At 45.9% G+C, this 18,899-nt stretch overlaps 1 protein-coding gene across 3 annotated transcripts in view; it reads left to right on the top strand.

Moving 5' to 3' along the window:
• slc4a4a (solute carrier family 4 member 4a) overlaps positions 1–18,899 on the top strand; it is a 48,669-nt gene that overhangs the window by 27,736 nt on the left and 2,034 nt on the right. For 2 of the 3 annotated variants that reach the window (XM_056592169.1, XM_056592168.1), the window contains exons 9-26: positions 1,485–1,642; positions 2,255–2,342; positions 2,945–3,099; positions 3,816–3,926; positions 4,337–4,511; positions 4,628–4,761; positions 5,157–5,431; positions 7,378–7,448; positions 7,821–8,006; positions 8,435–8,548; positions 9,171–9,332; positions 10,522–10,700; positions 11,983–12,055; positions 13,225–13,293; positions 14,252–14,425; positions 15,277–15,435; positions 15,840–15,933; positions 16,673–16,755. In XM_056592169.1, the coding sequence (XP_056448144.1) occupies positions 1,485–1,642; positions 2,255–2,342; positions 2,945–3,099; positions 3,816–3,926; positions 4,337–4,511; positions 4,628–4,761; positions 5,157–5,431; positions 7,378–7,448; positions 7,821–8,006; positions 8,435–8,548; positions 9,171–9,332; positions 10,522–10,700; positions 11,983–12,055; positions 13,225–13,293; positions 14,252–14,425; positions 15,277–15,435; positions 15,840–15,933; positions 16,673–16,719 (2,424 nt within the window). In that variant the 3' untranslated portion in view covers positions 16,720–16,755. The remainder of the gene's footprint in view (positions 1–1,484; positions 1,643–2,254; positions 2,343–2,944; positions 3,100–3,815; positions 3,927–4,336; positions 4,512–4,627; positions 4,762–5,156; positions 5,432–7,377; positions 7,449–7,820; positions 8,007–8,434; positions 8,549–9,170; positions 9,333–10,521; positions 10,701–11,982; positions 12,056–13,224; positions 13,294–14,251; positions 14,426–15,276; positions 15,436–15,839; positions 15,934–16,672; positions 16,756–18,899) is intronic. The other variant, XM_056592170.1, reaches the window with a different exon arrangement.

The following is an 18,899-nucleotide window of genomic DNA, read 5'->3' as shown; positions in this document are numbered from 1 at the left end:
TTAGCAGACACTTATGCAGATGCTTGTGACTTGCAGTGAATTCAGCTTCATATCGTGGAGGAGCAGGTAGTGGTTGGGTATCTGTCCCCTGAATGCCAACACTGTGAACATTGTGGGATACAAACCCAGAAGCTTTCAGCTGGGAGTCGAACACCCAGGAGACCGACTGTGGTCCTAGGCAGTAGGCTCAATGTGATTTAGTGGTTGTATTTTGCTTTCGGAATTACCTTTGTTCCCGGTGAAACTCTCCACTGATGCCATTAACACACTGGAAATACATTTTCTTTTAGCGATAACAAACGTTAGCCACTTGGAACCCATTTGAACTATTATCGACAATATGGGCTTCCGGCTAACATGTCACACTTTGAAGTGACATGCTTATCTGGTGTTTATGATTGGTTTCTTATCTTAGTTTTTAACGCGGTTGGATCAATGATTCGACTTTGCACAATATTTTAGTCAGTGGAAAGGCTACCTGATCAAAGTGTCGTCGAGTGGATCCCAGGCCATGGTGAAAGACTCTCCTGAAAGGGCCTTTGACCGCCCTGTAACTGGTTTATCTAATAAGAGAGTGTGTAAAGCCGACCAGAGATCAAGGACTAATCATGAAATTACCTTCTGCGACGCTTGATGAAACCAAGCGAGCACACGGCGGCATTTTAACTTTAACATTTATTCGGTATTCAAAGTGTATCTGTGGATACCTATTGTTATTATATTTATAACATTTATAACATGTATAGCTACGAAATGAGGAGTTATAGTTGAAACATTCATATAATTTTGTCTTTATGCAACCGTAGTTTACTGAATACATACATGTGCGTATATAAATGCATCGGATGATTTCGGAAAAAGTAGTTGACCCTTCTCTGACCCTTCACCACCCAGGAAGTGGACGTAGACATAAGAGGGATGAAAGGCATGTCTAAGAGGTTCCTTAATCGGCCGACGCAGCACACACACAACATGCAGAGCTCCACAGTTTCCCCACCTCCGCCGCCGCCACCCTGTCCCTCTCCATGACATTCAGAGCACCTCGCCATACCTCCGCCTGCGCTTGGAACAGAGTCGAGATTCACACACGTGTCCGTGCCGTGCGCGATCACCGCAGACAACTTTGTGTGCAGTTAATTTAAACATGGAGAACTCTTGACGATTGTGCCAAACGAAACGAAGCAACGACGAACAAACCAACAAACAAGGGGCTTTTAGAGAATTGAGTTACGTTTTTATAAACCGAATATACATTCGAAAAAAAAGAAGGAATAGAAAACATAAAGTGAAGCGATGGGCTGTTAAGCTCAGGTCTGCAGGTTGTGGGTCAGGAGGTCGCCTTAGGGTCACCACTTGTCTGCTTTGATACACAGCCCTCTTAATGAAGAAGGATGGCGGGTGGTCCTCCGCCGCTGGTGGTGGTGGGAACCTGACCTTTTGCCTTGCTCTGTTCCCCCCTAACCCTCTTTGTGCTCCACCTGCAGCTGAGGAACAAGTTCATGAAGAAGTTGCCCAGAGACGCCGAGGCCTCCAACGTGCTGGTGGGCGAGGTGGACTTCCTGGACGCCCCCTTCGTGGCGTTTGTCCGCCTGCAGCAAGCTGTGATGCTGGGGGCCCTGACGGAGGTGCCCGTTCCCACAAGGTACTGGAGGTCCTTGGGAAACACTAAATGTGTGGTCAAGTGTGGGGAGTTCATGCTAGAGTCTAAAAGGTCTCGAGTTCTGTTATGTTGTTGATGTTTTTTTATTATGTGTGGACCCCAGGAAGAGTAGCTGACTACATCGCTTAGCTGATGGGGATCCGTCAATAAACCAATAAATTAATGTCCCCCCCCCCCCCCCCCCCCCCCCCCCCCCTATACTGCAACGCCAACGGTTCGAAATGACTCAATTATGCACACTAACGTAGGCAGAATTTTAGTGTGCTCTTAATCTGTGAGCCTCTTTCCGATGGTAGCTAGCTAATGAGCAGTATTTTCAGTTCCTTTATGTTATACATTAGTTGCATTTACATGCATGTTTCATGTATGTGTATACTTCAGCTTAGACTATTTTGAACACACACAATTTCTGACAGGATAAGATAAAGTATGAAAGAAACCCAACACCAAAAGCATTCATACGCTCAGATGAGCGACCGTTGGACCAGGAAAGACAAACACACTGGAAACCATTGTTCTGGAAATTGCTACTCCACAAACCTAAAGATGTCTAAACTTTTGATTGTCTTTTAATAATTTATCTTCTCATTCCAGATTCCTATTCATTCTCCTTGGTCCAAAAGGCAAAGCAAAGGCATATCATGAGATTGGAAGAGCCATCGCTACTCTCATGTCGGACGAGGTGAGACAACTGACCATTCAATCATGTATTCTATTAGGAAAACATTCAAACCCTTTATTTCACAGTCTTTTTCATCCTTATTGCGCAATAACGCTCCAAAAGTGCGCAGAATTTTTTTGATTACTGGACACCTCTGCCTTTTAAGAGTTCCAAATCAATGTGCTAAAAATCAAACATTAAAAACAACAGTCCAATACATCGATCAACCGGATGTTTCCTTGACAACGCAAAAGCCTTCCACCTAAAGCACCACAGAAGGGTATTTTAATTACAGCTGATCAAAGGCATCAGCGTTTTAGATGAAAGCAGCTAGTATCTTATCATAGTTGGTAACTGGGGTATTAGCGCTTTGGGGTAGCCCAGTTAATGAAAATAATGTACTTCGGCTGTGTTAAGCAACCTTGGCTTCGCCTCGGCCTGCGTCCAGTTTTACACTACTTTCCAGAAACGGGGACAACCCCGCCCTGGTTTATTCCTGACTTGTCCCTTAGCCCCATTCTCTTACACACTGCAGAGCCTAACCTGAGTTGGAACCTATTTGTAGCGTGACATTGTCACCCGTTATGAGATACCAAGACCCCGTTTTGTTCCTCTGTGATAAGGTGTTTCACGACATCGCCTACAAGGCCAAAGACAGAGGGGACCTGTTGGCCGGCATCGATGAGTTCCTGGACGAGGTGATCGTTCTGCCCCCAGGGGAGTGGGACCCGGCCATCAGGATAGAGCCTCCAAAGTCCATCCCGTCCTCGGGCAAAAGGTCTCCAGCTACACTGCATACAATACGTCACTCCGAGTGGGACGTGCGCTACAGTGGTTGTGCACGGACGACATTATGGGCTCAACACACAATAGGGGCTGCTCCTGTTTTAGCTTACCCCTATCAACGGTCATTTTTATGCGTTAGTGTTATTGCTACAAGTAAAACCAATGTGAACTTTCGTGAAAAAAGAATGGGTTGAAAATGCTGCAGGGTATTGTGGAGGAAATTCAGGGTAGGGCGTATTTGACTTGGACTCCTTGATGAAAGCTTGTTCAGGGTTCCCTGACGAACACCATGCTATACCGATGGCTAGTAGCTGGCTAGGACCAGCTCTTCTTGCTTTTAACCTTCCGTACGACCTCTGGGAACCTAGTGTTGAACATAACATGCTCGTGGATACAGCTGTGCATCACCGTTATGTTGGTATCACGTGATATTGGAGGTATTCTGGTAGGATAAAGGACTGTGGTTCTATGTTCGATTCTACGTGACAAAATCTGTGAATCTGAGGTAGAATCTACATTGAATCACACATCCAAGTGTTAACCGTGGTTCGAGTGTTTATGGTTAACAAAAGTGAACTGTGAAAGTGAAAGTGATCAAATCATATTGATTTTGACACAGTAAACTCTCACGGATGATCCGTTGCTGGTCTGACTGAACATGGAGTTTTTTGTCGTTGAACGTGTTTATTTGTTTTGTGCTTCTGACAGAAAGAATATGTTCTCCGGAGGGGACAACTCCCAGATGAACGGGGACATGCCTCACGACGGGGGTGGAGGAGGAGGTCACGAAATAGGGGATGAACTGAAGAAGACCGGAAAGTATGCATTCATCGGCTCTAAACTTCTCTGCACGATGAACTGAAAATACACACACGATAAAAAAAAAAAGATCTGCCTCGCTTCTTAATGTCAGCAGCTGTGCTGGATGGACTGACCTTTAACTTAATATTTCCAACTGCTAAATTCTTCATAATAATATCAAGGTTCCCCACTTATATTATGTGGGGAACATATATATTATGGTAAGCTAATACCTTGGGTTGGTCACTGTTTGATTTAGAACTGATGACACTAGAGAGTCATCCCCCATTTGACCAGGTCTGAGCTGGGATGTGTTTATATGTTCCTGTATTATTGTGACGATTATCATATCATTCGATTTCTTTTATCAATTCAACGTTTGACAAAGTAGTGTATCATACTAATCCCCCATTTTCCTTACCTTTTAGGTTTTGTGGCGGTCTCATATTGGACATCAAGAGGAAAATGCCGTTCTTCGTCAGTGACTTCACGGACGCATTCCACATTCAGGCCCTGTCGGCCATTCTGTTTATTTACTTGGGCACTGTAACAAACGCCATCACCTTCGGTGGTCTGCTTGGGGACGCCACGGATAACATGCAGGTCAGAGGTCACGCGTTTGAACCACAGACAGTCTGTGGGACTATTAGAGCATGCGTGCTAATCGTTAGGCGACTCAACTGTCTAAAAATAAAGATCATGTATCTCTCTCTAACCAGGGCGTTTTGGAGAGCTTCCTGGGCACAGCGATCGCCGGGGGCCTGTTCTGCCTGCTCGGGGGACAGCCGCTCACTATTCTCAGCAGCACAGGCCCTGTGCTGGTGTTTGAACGGCTGCTTTTCAACTTCAGCAAGTATGTCCCCCGCTTCCATCCCCTCTCTGGAAACTCGTAGGCCGGGTTTTTTTGTGCCAACGAGACACATTTCAAATGAATGCACGGAAAAAACTGACGGATAGCACAAATGTAACACTGCAATAGTCGTTATATATATCCTCGTGACGACGTGGGCCGTGAAGTCCTGTTTTAGTTAGCGCGTGATCATTCGACAACCGATAGCACTTCACACTTCCAAAGCGTCTTATCTTTGTCTTTTAATAAACTTGAAGTGTGTGTGTTTGTGTTTGTGTAACAGTACTATTGGGCACCAGACAGAGAACTCCATTCAACTTCTTGAATGAAGAATTTGACCATGACCGGATGGGATTTTATTTGACGTCATTATTCAAACTGGTTTTTTTCTCTTAAAGGGACAACGCCTTCGACTACCTCGAGTTCCGGCTGTGGATTGGCCTTTGGTCGGCGTTCTTCTGCCTGGTGCTGGTGGCCACCGACGCCAGCTTCCTGGTGCAGTACTTCACCCGCTTCACCGAGGAGGGCTTCTCCTGCCTCATCAGCTTCATCTTCATCTACGACGCCTTCAAGAAGATGCTGAAGCTCGCCCACCACTACCCCATCAACTCTGACTTTAGAGTCGATTACGTCACGCAGTACGACTGCCTCTGTATGGCCCCGGCCATCCTCGGTAAGACGCTGGCTTCCTGGATGGCCTTGCTAATCCTCTGAACGGCTGTTCTGGGGTGGTGGTTGTTTATTGCATCGGGGAAAAAGATGCGCTGCAGTTTTTTTCCATTGTAATCGTAAGGTGGCACTGGCGTGACTTGCCGATTTAGAATAGTGCATATGTGACCAGAAGTAGCACCTCATTGGGATCCGTAGCTGGAGATGCATTTCGTTTTTTATTTAAGTTGACAGAGGAGAAGTACTTTGATTTGAATTTGTTCACTGATGATTGAAGGTTATCTGAGTGAATATAATCAATGGAGAATTTCATATTGTGATCATATGCCCTAAGTCCTTTGTAAGTTAGTAAGACTCTTTTAAGGACTCTTGTAGAGTCGGGAAGAACACTCACCTTGAGTCCTGGTGCACAAGAAGGGAGTCTGAGCTTAGGAGAGGAAGACGTGTGCAGGAGGATTGAGCCCTCAAGGTTACTTTGCCAGTGCTTGTGTGAGCCCAGAGTCGTGGCGGTGGTGGCTGTTGTTGGAGGAGACGAAGAGGCGCAGCATGCCTCTCTGTTTACCTTCCTGATGGGGGAGGGGGAGGAGGAGGAGGAGGAGGAGGAAGGGCATCCAAGAAGCATTGCTAATCCCCTGCTGCTTTGAAAATATCACACACACGTACACACTTTCACACGTGCACCCACACACACACACGTTCACACACGTGCACACATACACCATATACATTCAGGCACACACACACACACACAAACGCAGACACGCATGCACACACATGCGACAAACCAACAATCTCTCTCTCTCTCTCTCTCTCTCTCTCTCTCTCTCTCTCTCTCTCTCTCTCTCTCTCTCTCTCTCTCTCTCTCCACAGTCTATCTATTTCTTCCTCTCCGTCATATTGCCACACACTAGCTTGTCCCATCATTATCCCCTGGAACTGCTCAGAGCAAAACAGATAAACACAGGTGCACACACACACTAACACACACACACACACACACACACACACACACACGATACACATACACACACACAATACACACAGACGCACTAACCAACACGCACACACTCGCACACACTCACACACACACACACACACACACACACACACACACACACACACACACACACACGCAAACACACACGCACATACACACTCACACACACACACACACACACACACACACACACACACATGCACACACACACACACCTCTCCCATTCATGCACGAACAAACACTTACACACTCACCCTCACACGCAAGAGGACATTTTTTCTGCACCTGAAAACGTATGAATAATTTCTTACATATACACCATGTATTGAACACGAAAAAAGCCCCATACACACATGCACGCATCACATTGCACGCTCTGTGTGGATGTTCCCAAGAGATAGAAGAAGAGATACCAGATGTTGAACGGTGATGAGCAGGCTCTCAGGGGCCTCCCAGCAACGAGCTGCTGGTGCTCTTTAAACATTCATTATGTTGAAGTCCTCAATTGCCTCTCACAGCGAGGCATGGCTGATGGAAAAACCCCTGACACATAAAAACACATCTTGTGTACCCCTTTGATTTTGCCGACCACGTCATATTATATCATATTCCTCTGAGCTGAAGTATTGTTAAGGGGATACTGGATCAGTGCTTGATCTACATCATCCTCAGCGTCATCGTCCTCTCCATCCTCCTTCTAATCATCCGCCTCATCCTCATTCCTCACATCCTCATCATCCTCATAACCCTCATCTTCCTCCTCACCCTCATCTATATCATTGTCGTAATCCTCATCTTCCTCATTGTCTTCATCATCACATCTGTTCAGAGTAGCCCTACATCATACATCAGTACGCCGGTCTCATGTGCTATGCTTCTGCTGTGGTTGCTGGTCCAATGTCCACGGTGAACCACGTGTTCAAACCGTTGTTTTTTTCCTTGTGTTCACGCAGAGAATAGTTCGTTTGAGATCCCAGAGTCGCTCGATGGCTCTTCAGTCTGGTTATGGAACAATACTGAGCTGGTAAGTCTCGCTCCCCGGTGCCCACTATGCTCCACACAACTCTATTTTAGTAAGAATAGGGGGACAGGCTATTCTGGTGCCTTGAGCTAGAGGCATCCTTGAGATAGATGTACCACCCCCCCCCCCCCCACACACACACACCTACACACTCATGTATTACTTAAAAAAAATACTAAATAGATAATAAATATATTATCATATATTACATTTTACCCTTAACTGTATACTTATCAGACCAAAGTTTATCCAAAGCAAGCAATCAATGTCGTAAAAAACTGCCGCAAACAAAGTTACAGTGCTTACAGTGGCCAATCCATTCGGGCACAGAGCGTGAGTGAGTTGGACGGCTGAACCTGTGTGTTGTGCTTGCAGCCCATGAACGCCACCTGGTCGTCCCTCAGCGAGAAGGACTGCCTGAAGTACGGCGGGGAGCTGGTGGGCAAGGCCTGCGGCTTTGTGCCCGACATCACCGTCATGTCCTTCATCCTGTTCTTCGGCACCTACTCCACCTCCATGTGTCTGAAGAAGTTCAAGACCAGCCCCTACTTCCCCACCACTGTAAGTCACACGCACGGCGCAGGTTGCTCAGCGGGACGAGATGGAGTTCAAACATCCGGAGAAACATTAGCACAACAGCCGGGGAGATCACCGAAACCCTTCGGCCACTGCTTGGACATCGAGCCTTTTGTCATTTTAGCATTAACAAACTTGTTTATGCTATATCTTTCCATAATGGCACCTATTGGCCTCCTTACCATACCTGGAAGGAAGGGACCCTCTTCTCAAGTGTTTTTTCCTTGCCCTTTATAGTTTGGATGTCATATTAATGGGGCCGGGGAAGCACTTTGAGACTGTAACTGTGATCGAGGGCTGTACGAATACAATTGACTTGACATTAACTTGAATCAGCCGGTGTTCTGCTCAACAGAACGATCATATCATCTACAGAGGAGCTAAGTGTTTGTCCTGTATTTGCCGTCCCCTAGATGAGGAAGCTGATCAGTGACTTTGCGATCATCTTGGCCATTCTCATCTTCGTCGGGGTTGATATGCTGATGGGTCTGGAGACCCCCAAACTCATTGTGCCAACCGAGTTCAAGGTAAAGTCGAGGCTCATTTTACGCTTCTGATGCAACCAATTGCATTGAAATGCGAAAGATTTAGATTTGGATTTGGATTTTTTATATAAAAAATATAGATCCTGGCAGAAAGCTGTATTTCTTGAATGTTAGTATATTATATATTATATATATACTATGTATATTATATTCAGGCTGTCTGAAGTCGAACAACTTAGCGTTAGTAATTCTGATACAAGTCATCCAAGTCTCCAAATGAAGAAAAGCCTTAATAACTGTCAGTGTATTATCAGGATGGATGAGTGTATTCCCAATGGAAACTCTCCAACAGTAATGGAGTGGGCTTCTTCAGGGAAATTAAGCAAATTGATTCAGTTTAATTGATGGAGTTGGCGGTATCACAAGGGCTCCCCTTCCTGCTCACTTCGCCGGTCGCCTCTGTGAGAGAACATATTGTGTGTGACTAGAGGAACAAATCCTGAGCTACCGAGGTCATCTGTGTGGGAAGCCCTACCAACAAAAATATGGAACAGTCTTTGGTCAATTCATTTCCCAGTTTGCTCTCCCTTTGAAACACGTGAACATCCCTCTGGAGTTGCGTGTGTGCTGAATGTACTGACCGTTCCCCCCCCCCACCCCCCAGCCCACGAGTCCCAAAAGGGCGTGGTTCGTGCCCCCCTTCGGAGGGAACCCCTGGTGGGTGTACCTGGCGTCAGCCCTGCCTGCCCTCCTGGTCACCATCCTGCTCTTCATGGACCAGCAGATCACCGCTGTCATCGTCAACAGGAAGGAGCACAAGCTCAAGGTGAGCCTTTTCTATTGACGCAACCCAAACTTAATGGGGCTCTGGGTACGATTCAAGCGCTGTTATTCGAGTGTATTCCGTCGGCCATTAGTGAGTGAAATGCGCCGTGAGAATATCTGTTTGGGAGTTGACTGCTCCTGCCACCGAATGAGCTAGTTTAGATGTAAGCCTGCTTTGTTGTCAGTTCTGACCAATCAGGAAATCTCTTCCCTGATTGGTTTGTGGAATCCATCTAGCTGTCAATCACAGGTTTGTGAAAACAAGCGCCCGGGAGGGATAGAGCAAAGGGAGGGGGATGTTTTTTTTGGGTTGTTTCGACTTTCTCTCTCTCCATACAACTCTTGAATGTTACGCATAGCACCTTTAAAGAAAACACTATTTCAATTGAATCTTTGTTCTTAGACAGGTGGCAGCCCGGGTGGCTGGTTAATAGGCAGGTAAATGCCACACATTGAGAGTGAAATGTCAGCGTTGTGCTGCTAATGCCAGTTGGGTTGTTATGTGGGCGGGGGGAGGGGGCTTCAGGGAGGGGTGTGGGGGCGGGGGTCTGAAGGGGGGGAGGTTAATCTCTGGCGGCTGCTACGATTGGCCGCTGCTGTTCGCCGAGCACAGATGGGGAGAGTGGGATCGCATCAATCAGCCGATCAGAGAGCACGGCCAGAACGGTCCTCAATGTGTTCTGATTATTCCTGCTGTTGTTCAGGCAAGGCCGAAAAAAAACGAGGATCACTTTGAGCATACTGTACTGTAAAGATTCTCACTGTTTGTTGTATGGGTTATTTTGTTGTTGCAAAAAAGTCTCTTTCACCATCAATCTTCGGGTCTTTTTTACTACAACACACGCACATGCACGTGCGCACGTACACACACACACAGACACACACACACACACACACACACACACACACACACACACACACACACACACACACACACACACACACACACACACACACACACACACACACACACACACACACACACACACACACACACACACAAAGTCCATTTTTATCGGCTACCGCGCACAAATATGCCCCAGTACGCCATTCATTATGATTATCATCATCATTCTCAGTCACACATTATGACCTTGGTCAAACATGACATCAAACGCGGCCATCTTCATCATTTACATTTCGGTGACCCTGTTTGTCAACACTGTCCCATGTTGTCCTGGTTCTGGCAGAAAGGGGCTGGCTATCACCTGGACCTGTTCTGGGTAGCCGTCCTGATGATCGTGTGCTCCTTCATGGGACTGCCGTGGTACGTGGCGGCCACCGTGATCTCCATCGCCCACATCGACAGTCTGAAGATGGAGACGGAGACGTCGGCGCCCGGGGAGCAGCCTAAGTTCCTGGGTGTGAGGTGGGTCCCACACCGAGCTTCTATGGTTTCATTCATGGAGGAGAAGCTGTGTACGGTTGTTTGTTAAAGGGGAACCGTCACACTAGAGCTGCTCGATTATGAAAAAAAATCATAATTACGATTATTTTGGTCAATATTGAAATCCCGATTATTCAAACAATTATTTTTGAGTTTGAAAACATGATGCATTTATTCAGCGTTTCTCGCCAAAAAATCGGTGAGAACTTAGAAATTTTGCCTTGAAAAAATATGCTAAATATTCAAATCGAAAATATTCAAATAGAAAATAATATACATACATGTCATTAAAAATAATGAATGAATAAAATAAATAGTTTAAACTCGATTAAATTTGTTTGGAGATCGTTTGACGCAAAACGCGATCACAATGCGATTAATCGCACAGCCCTAGTGTTGTGATGAAATCAGGGTCCTCCACTTGAACCCTTGGACCACTGACGACGATGGTCAGATTCTGCTGAAAAGTCTCGGACACAGAGTTGGACCATTGGACTCATTGTCCTGGAAAGGATGTTCTGCGTTGGTCCTATATTCGGAACAATGATATTATTGAACCGTCCCGGAATTCCTTTAGGGAATCTGAGTTGAGGTTGCAGACCGCGCTTTTATCCCTTCATGCGTGTGAAGCAGGCTACTCTCTTGTATGTGACGATTGCCCGGCACAACAAGGCTGTCGGCTTGTTGACTGTGTGGAGTGAAGTCTCTCTGGGTGTTGTTACCCAGGGTAGATACGTGTTTATTCACATCATTCGTATTGCTTTGTGCACAAATTGCTACATTTATGTTTGCTATAATGGGAAAACAATCAACCATCATGTTGTTCTGTCTTCACCAGTCTTAGTCTCAATGATATAATAAATAAATAAGATATAAGAAAAACAAGCGCAAGCTTTAAAAAATAAAACGTCGTATGATGGAGGAGAGTTGTGGAGCCCCTCGTAATGCAGCTGTGAGCTGAACCAACGTCCTCCTGCGAGCCCAGATGGAGCTGGTCTGTTGACGTTCAGATGTTGACAGGTCTGTGAACTCCACACATGCCCAGTGGATGTCTCTGTTCTGGCCTTCTATCATCTGGAAATGAATGAAAAAAAATTAATTCAAAAAAATATTCGAACGTGTGCATTATATTCACCTTTAATCATCTCATACTTACTTTACTTGGGTGCTGAGTCTGGATTCCTAGGATATATATATATTATGGACCACAATGTCACATGTCATATCTTCTGTAACGTTTTTTTCTGCTGTGTTTGCTTTGCAGAGAGCAGAGAGTCACCGGCCTGTGTGTCTTCCTCCTCACCGGCCTGTCGGTCTTCATGTCTCCTATTCTCAAGGTAAAACGCCATAAAAATGTTTACCAATCATAAAAAAAATCCACAAATGTTTGTGTTGCTTCCCCGACCTTTCGGTTCAGATCATATCGCCTATCATCCTCTCTGTCCCCGCTCCTTTTCACTCGCCTGTGTAGTTCACCGTCCCACCCGGTTAACCACACAGTGAACGGCTCGAAAAAGGGAGCGATGTATCTTTCTATTGGTGGCACTGGGTGTGTGTGCATGGGTCTCAAAAATGTGAGCTGTGTCTCGTATAGCAGTGGACGTCTATAGATAGCAAAGTATAGTCCACCAGCGCAGTGAAAACGAGCCAAAACGATGCGGATCCGTCCCGAGCGATAACGAGGAGGGCTCGAGTCTGTGGGGCTGTAGCTAGCCACTCGTTCTGTCCTTCACCAGACAGACGAGCCGCGAGAGTGGGGGGGGGGGGGGGGGGATTTAATTGTCTGACGTTTTGCTGAATACGTGGGGAAGCGGAGAGAAAAACTATAAAAATAATAACGCCGGGCTGAAGGGTTCCCAAGCGTCCAACGTCTAATGCGTCGGAGGGGCGCACTAAGTGAGCTGTCAGGGCTGAGTCAGCCCGGCTCCGCGTGTCCTGAGACCACCCCACCGCCCACCCAGCCAGCCACCCACCCAACCAGCCACCCACCCAACCAGCCACCCACACGCCTTCACCCAGGCACCCAGCCTTCGCTCGCTCTCTCAGGACCTCCGTGTGGCCCGTCCACTCTGAACCAGGGGCAAAGGTCACTCGGGGACCCCAGCAGAAAGGTTTTTTGCAGACTGTAGTTGAAACTGCGGTTTAGTTTATAAGGCATCACTCGCGCTTCTTAAATGTGCCTTTTAGCAACGAGTGACTGTGGCGCTCTCTAAAGAAGAAGAGATGATGAATATGCTGGGTTAACCAAGTGATATCGGTGTGGAAGGTATGGAAGGTCTTTGGGTGAATGCATGCACATGCTTAGATCCCTTTACAACAGCTCCTTTAGCTAAGAGACTAACCAGCCTAGCTTGCATCTTAAGCCCTCAAAAGGGCAAAGATTATAGTTAAAAGTTCACAAGGTTCCTAGTGCTAGTAATCCTACCACTACTAATGAGTGTACTAGTTTGATGAGTACTAGATACCCCCCATGCTAAATCCCCCTGTGTTTTCTGCCCCCCTCTAGTTCATTCCCATGCCTGTGCTGTACGGAGTCTTCCTCTACATGGGCGTGGCCTCCCTCAAGGGTGTGCAGGTAAGGCTGTCCTGCTCTTCCTGTTGGCTCAAAGTGGGACCATGACACACACAAGGAGGTCATCGTAGATGGAGATAGTTAGGTCAACGCTTGCTTGGGTATGCTAGCCCCGTTGTGCTCAATTGGGGGCGCTTTGACAGATTGCCGGGTCTACTTGGTACTTTTCTAGAGATTTGTCAATTTTGACGCTTTAATATTAGTGGTGAGCAGTTAATAATAGCAACTACTCACAATAATGTGATTAGGAATACTAATATTCAAGTTTGATCAATCTTTTCAATGAATAACAAAATAAAGAACTGAAGCACAAGCACGTGTTTCTCACCAAATGTAAGTATTTGCATAGCCGATTTAACGTTATTGTTTACATACAATTAAATGCACATATATTATTTATATCTTTACAAACATTGTTTGAGAACCAAACTATACTATAACTGTCTAGAGACGATGTTTGAGAAAAGGTATTTAAGTCATGGCTGGATTACTTCAGCACCCTTGTATGAACTTCATGTAGCACAGTGCTGGATGCATGTGATTTAAACATGTGAACTGAGTGTCATACATGTCAAAGATAGAGAGAGAGAGAGAGAGAGAGATTAGGGTTGAGGACAATGGAAAGGTGGTTTATTGTGTCCTTGGAACAACTGTTCTGAGGCTTTATAAGGGTAATTGCTAAGTAATCATTAACTCAAAACCCTTATGACACTTAATACTTAACCTTATATGAAACCATAAACTATTTGGAAAGAAGTGTGTGTGTTTTTTCATGATAGCACCAGCCTTTTTTTTTTTTATAAAATAAAAGTAAAAAGGAGATTCTGTTTTAAACCTTGCTCTCAACTCGTTACCATAATCTTTTCTCTCTCTCTCTCTCTCTCTCTCTCTCTCTCTCTCTCTCTCTCTCTCTCTCTCTCTCTGTCTCTGTCTCTGTCTCTGTCTCTGTGTGTGTGTGTAGTTCATGGATCGTCTGAAGCTGCTGCTGATGCCGGCTAAACATCAACCAGACCTGGTGTACCTGCGGCACGTGCCGCTGAGGAAGGTGCACCTGTTCACCTTCATCCAGATCCTGTGCCTGGCGCTCCTCTGGGTCCTAAAGTCCACCGTTGCCGCCATCGTATTCCCCGTCATGGTGAGCACCTTTGACATACGGTCACCTAGTTTACTATTGGGCAGGATAGTAGTGGGGCGGGGCCTTAACCTTGACTTAAGTTGGACCACTGAATTGTCCATTAGCCCCTAATGGACCAGCTTTATAGACAAAATGTATACAGACACATGCAGTGGCTGAGGGGATAGTGCCGGCACCCTCCTTTATACAAAATCATAACTGCAAGTGGAAAAAAGCGGAAAGGTAAGATCAGCAATGTTGCTTATGCTTCCAGTCTGTTTATTTAGCCAACACGAATGAACACGAAACATCAATGGAGACTTTGCAATGGAAAACAGAGGAGGACACTATTTTTTATAATAATCACCAGCCAACTTGCTTTATTTACAAAACAATATTGGTCATATATTTAGTTTATATTATATATACTATATATGCTCCTCAATGACATGTATCTGGATTCACACTCACACATTCTCACTCTTTGGATGAGAGTGTCTCCTAAAAGACCAAAAAACTATCAATGTTCATTGGACAATACTTGGTTCAAAAGCAAAAGAAAAACCTGATACAAAGACTAATATTTGTGTAACCGAATGAAAGCGTGATCATAACAGCTCTTGTTAGCTTCATGCCAATGCTCTCCCAAGGCATGGATTTGAGTTGGTGATTACATTATGTTCAGAAATCCCTGGTGATGCCACTTTGCTGATGCCGTGTGTATGTGTGTGTGTGTGTGTGTGTGTGTGTGTGTGTGTGTGTGTGTGTGTGTGTGTGTGTGTGTGTGTGTGTGTGTGTGTGTGTGTGTGTGTGTGTGTGTGTGTGTGTGTGTGTGTGTGTGTGTGTGTGTGTGTGTGTTCCCATGGGTTCAGATCCTGGCTCTGGTGGCGGTGAGGAAGGCCATGGATTACATGTTCTCTCAGCACGAGCTCAGCTTCCTCGACGACGTCATCCCGGAGAAGGACAAGAAGAGGAAGGAGGACGAGAAAAAGAAGAAGAAGAGAGGCAGCATGGACAGTGACGTGGAGGATGTGAGTGGGTCATCGTGATGTGTCGTGACACGTCGGGACGTTTATGTCATGCTATGTCTTGTTGTGGTATTGGCTGCTGATACCCCAATATTGGGATGGAAAACAGGGCTATGGCCCAGTCGATTTAGATTCCTCTATTTCGGCCATTATTATTCATTTGTATTCGTTCTGACCAAAGTCCAAATGGATATTCCTTTGGCTCACAGCTGGATGATGCGGGGTTGTCTCCCCTCTGAGCCCTGAATCCAACCAAATGTGTTGCAGTGTTTTCAGTATTTTTCCCATTTGACCTGATGACTGATTCAAGGAACGTCAATTGCAGAGACATATGAAGATGTCCGCCTTGATGCCCATTGCAGGACTTGTGTCATGTGTTTATCGACTTGTCGTGTCTATCCCAACAGTCTGACTACCCTTACAATGAGAAATCACCCAGCATTAAAATACCTATGGATATGATGGAGAAGGAGCCCTTCTTAGGGGATAAGTCCTTCGACAGTGAGTAGAACCCGAACCTCCCGAAACAACACAGGGGGTCTCCACCATGTAGTTGTTTTTTTTCCATTTTCTACCACCTTTAATGCTTCCTTTTTCTTCCTCCACCTGCCAAATCCACTGTTGCCTTATTCAGGGGCCAATCTTATTCTCCTAACCAGAGAAAGCCAGTCTCTCTCCGACTGGCTTGTTGCCTTGACTCACTGCATGAACTTAACGCTTGCTTCCCTGCTTTCTTTGTTGAACTCTTTGTTTGAATTCTTTGAATAAAATAAGAAAATGCTTTGCTTTTCTTATTTTATTCATCGTTTTAGTGTGTTCAATTTGCTTTGTCTTTTGTCTTTGTTTTTTCTTCTTCTGTGTCTTGGAAGTTCTCGCCTTGGGGTTTGTCTCTGAGGGTCTTGTCTTGTGAATGTTGATCACCCACGTCGCTAGTTTTAACCCAGCTTTAACTGGTGCATTATTGAACTATGAATCATATAATAATTTACTCATGTGACCATTCATTATTTTTGTTTCGGTTTGGACTTCACGTCCAACTAATTTGCTCTGTGTCGTTGCAACTGTGTTTCGTGCCCTCGTTTCAACAATGATCGACCTAAACACAACAGATCCTTGGCTCCCTTTCTGAATGTTTAACACAGCATGCACGACACAAGCTTGTGATCCTCGTTTTTTTTGACACGTGCGTCACACTGAACCAAATGGCTGACGAGGCTCGTGTTTTCTTGTTCACCACCAGAGGGAGAGAAGTCCCCGGCTTTCCTTGACCGGCACACTTCGTGCTGAGCAGCTGCGGTACTACCAGTCCAACTGTAAATCCAGGTGAGCTGAGACGCATTCGTACCACCAGTCCAACTGTATGTCCAGGTTAGGAATGCGGAATCAGTTACACCAGTCCGACTGTACCTCCAGAGGGGTTGATCAGATTCAGTACCGCCCGTCTTACTGTACCTCCAGAGGGGTTGATCAGATTCAGTACCGCCCGTCTTACTGTACCTCCAGAGGGGTTGATCAGATTCAGTACCGCCCGTCTTACTGTATTGTCCGGATGGGGTCGATCAGATTCAATGCCACCAGTCCTACTGTATTGTGAGGGTGGGTTGATCAGATTCAGTACCAACACTCCTACTGTACATCAAGGTGTGTTGATCAGATTCTGTACCACCTGTCCTACTGTACCTCAGGATGGGGATTGATCAGATTCAGTACCAACAGTCCTGGGGGGTGGGGTGGGGGAGACAACAAGACAGGTGGCCCGGGGACCATTCGTGCAGGCACAGTATGCATACGTTGCATGCATCACAACTCAATGATAGTGGCGTGCGTTCCCTCAGGGCGGTACATTATGTATGACAGGCTTGAGGTCCTACCAAGTGCGGCTCTTCGGTTCCTTTTTAGTATCAGTTCAAATTGTAGATCATTCACGTCTCTTTTTCTTGACCGTTTAGTCGCTATTTGGCAATCATATGGAAAAAGTATTGGTATTGCCTGATTTTATCTCACGCAACTGACGTGAATTCGGATCCATGTTGTTAATGAGCAAGTAGGAGTTGTGGGGATTTTGCTCAAGGGTGCCTATAGGTCAGACTTCACACATTGAACCCACAAACACCCTAAACTGTATCTTAAGCTATTTCGATTTCTCTTATCCTTCAAGCTTGATGTTGATGTCTCCAGGAGCGTCCCAAAATGTGCATTCACCTTGAATGACGTGTACTCAAAGTCAAGTAACTTCTCGCAAACTTCTGTCTAGCCGCAGTAAAAGTCGGGTCGGCGCGACTTTGATTAGCCAAGCTTATCGCTACATTCGCGCTCACATTGACAAGAAAAATGTATGAACAACATAGTGGTGCTAGGCCCTCATTTGAGCCTCCTTGGTTGGGCATTAAATATGCTCCTGAAAAATACAGCACTCATCTTGGACTCAGTAGAGAGTATCCGAGAGATACAAGTCTTTGTTTGTCTCTGTGTCGGACAATATTGACATGGACCGGCGAAAATAACCATATGTAATTTCCCTCATGAAATAAAAATCACCAGCATCATCCCCCACGGCAATCCTGATCGGACTAGCTTTTAACACTGGCATCCTTTGATCTCGTATGTCATCATGAGGGGCCAATGTACAAACCCTGATGATTTGGAGCAGGGTACATGGAGCAATGAACCTGCTTTAAGATCACATCCCGCTTAAAAAATAAATAATTAATCCTATGGGATTGCACTATGAGACAAATGTGCCACTAGCCCTGGGTAGCACCAGAAGTCCTGGGTAGCGCAGGTAGCCCTGGTTAGCGCCATAGCCCTGGTTAGCGCCAGTAGCCCTGGTTAGCGCCATAGCCCTGGTTAGCGCCATAGCCCTGGTTAGCGCCATAGCCCTGGTTAGCGCCATAGCCCTGGTTAGCGCCATAGCCCTGGTTAGCGCCATAGCCCTGGTTAGCGCCATAGCCCTGGTTAGCGCCATAGCCCGGGATAGCGCCATAGCCCTGGTTAGCGCCATAGCCCTGGTTAGCGCCCATACCATTGGGATGCCTTTGACGGCCGGCCCCAACACCCAATCAGGAACTGTGCTGTATTGCTGCTGTTGTTTGGGAGGGGTCCGCTCCAAACTGCCCTGACCTGATGCCACACACTTTTTGGGGCGGTGATCTGTGAGATTTGGGTGTTTGTTTTTTAGGTAGTTACCAATGGTTAGTGGTAAATATCTGGTGATTTGATAGGTATTTCGGCTGAGTTTACACACAGATCACACATGTATTGTTTATTGACTTATTTTGAATCCTCCCGAATCGCGTTATTGAATTGTGTCTGGAGGCATTCCGATACACGGTGAACTTCTCACAGAGAGCAGTTCAGATTTGATCACTTGATCCATGCATTCATCAATCTTATATGAATCGAATCATATTGAATCCTCTTGATTTTTTTTTTAACATTGATGTCAAACAAATGCAGTTTGAAATGAC

Source organism: Gadus chalcogrammus, chromosome 6 (assembly GCF_026213295.1).
Source record: "Gadus chalcogrammus isolate NIFS_2021 chromosome 6, NIFS_Gcha_1.0, whole genome shotgun sequence".
In the NCBI taxonomy this organism is placed as follows: Eukaryota; Metazoa; Chordata; class Actinopteri; order Gadiformes; family Gadidae; genus Gadus; species Gadus chalcogrammus.
Note: the sequence above shows the minus strand (reverse complement) of the source record. Positions and strands in the feature narration are given on the sequence as shown.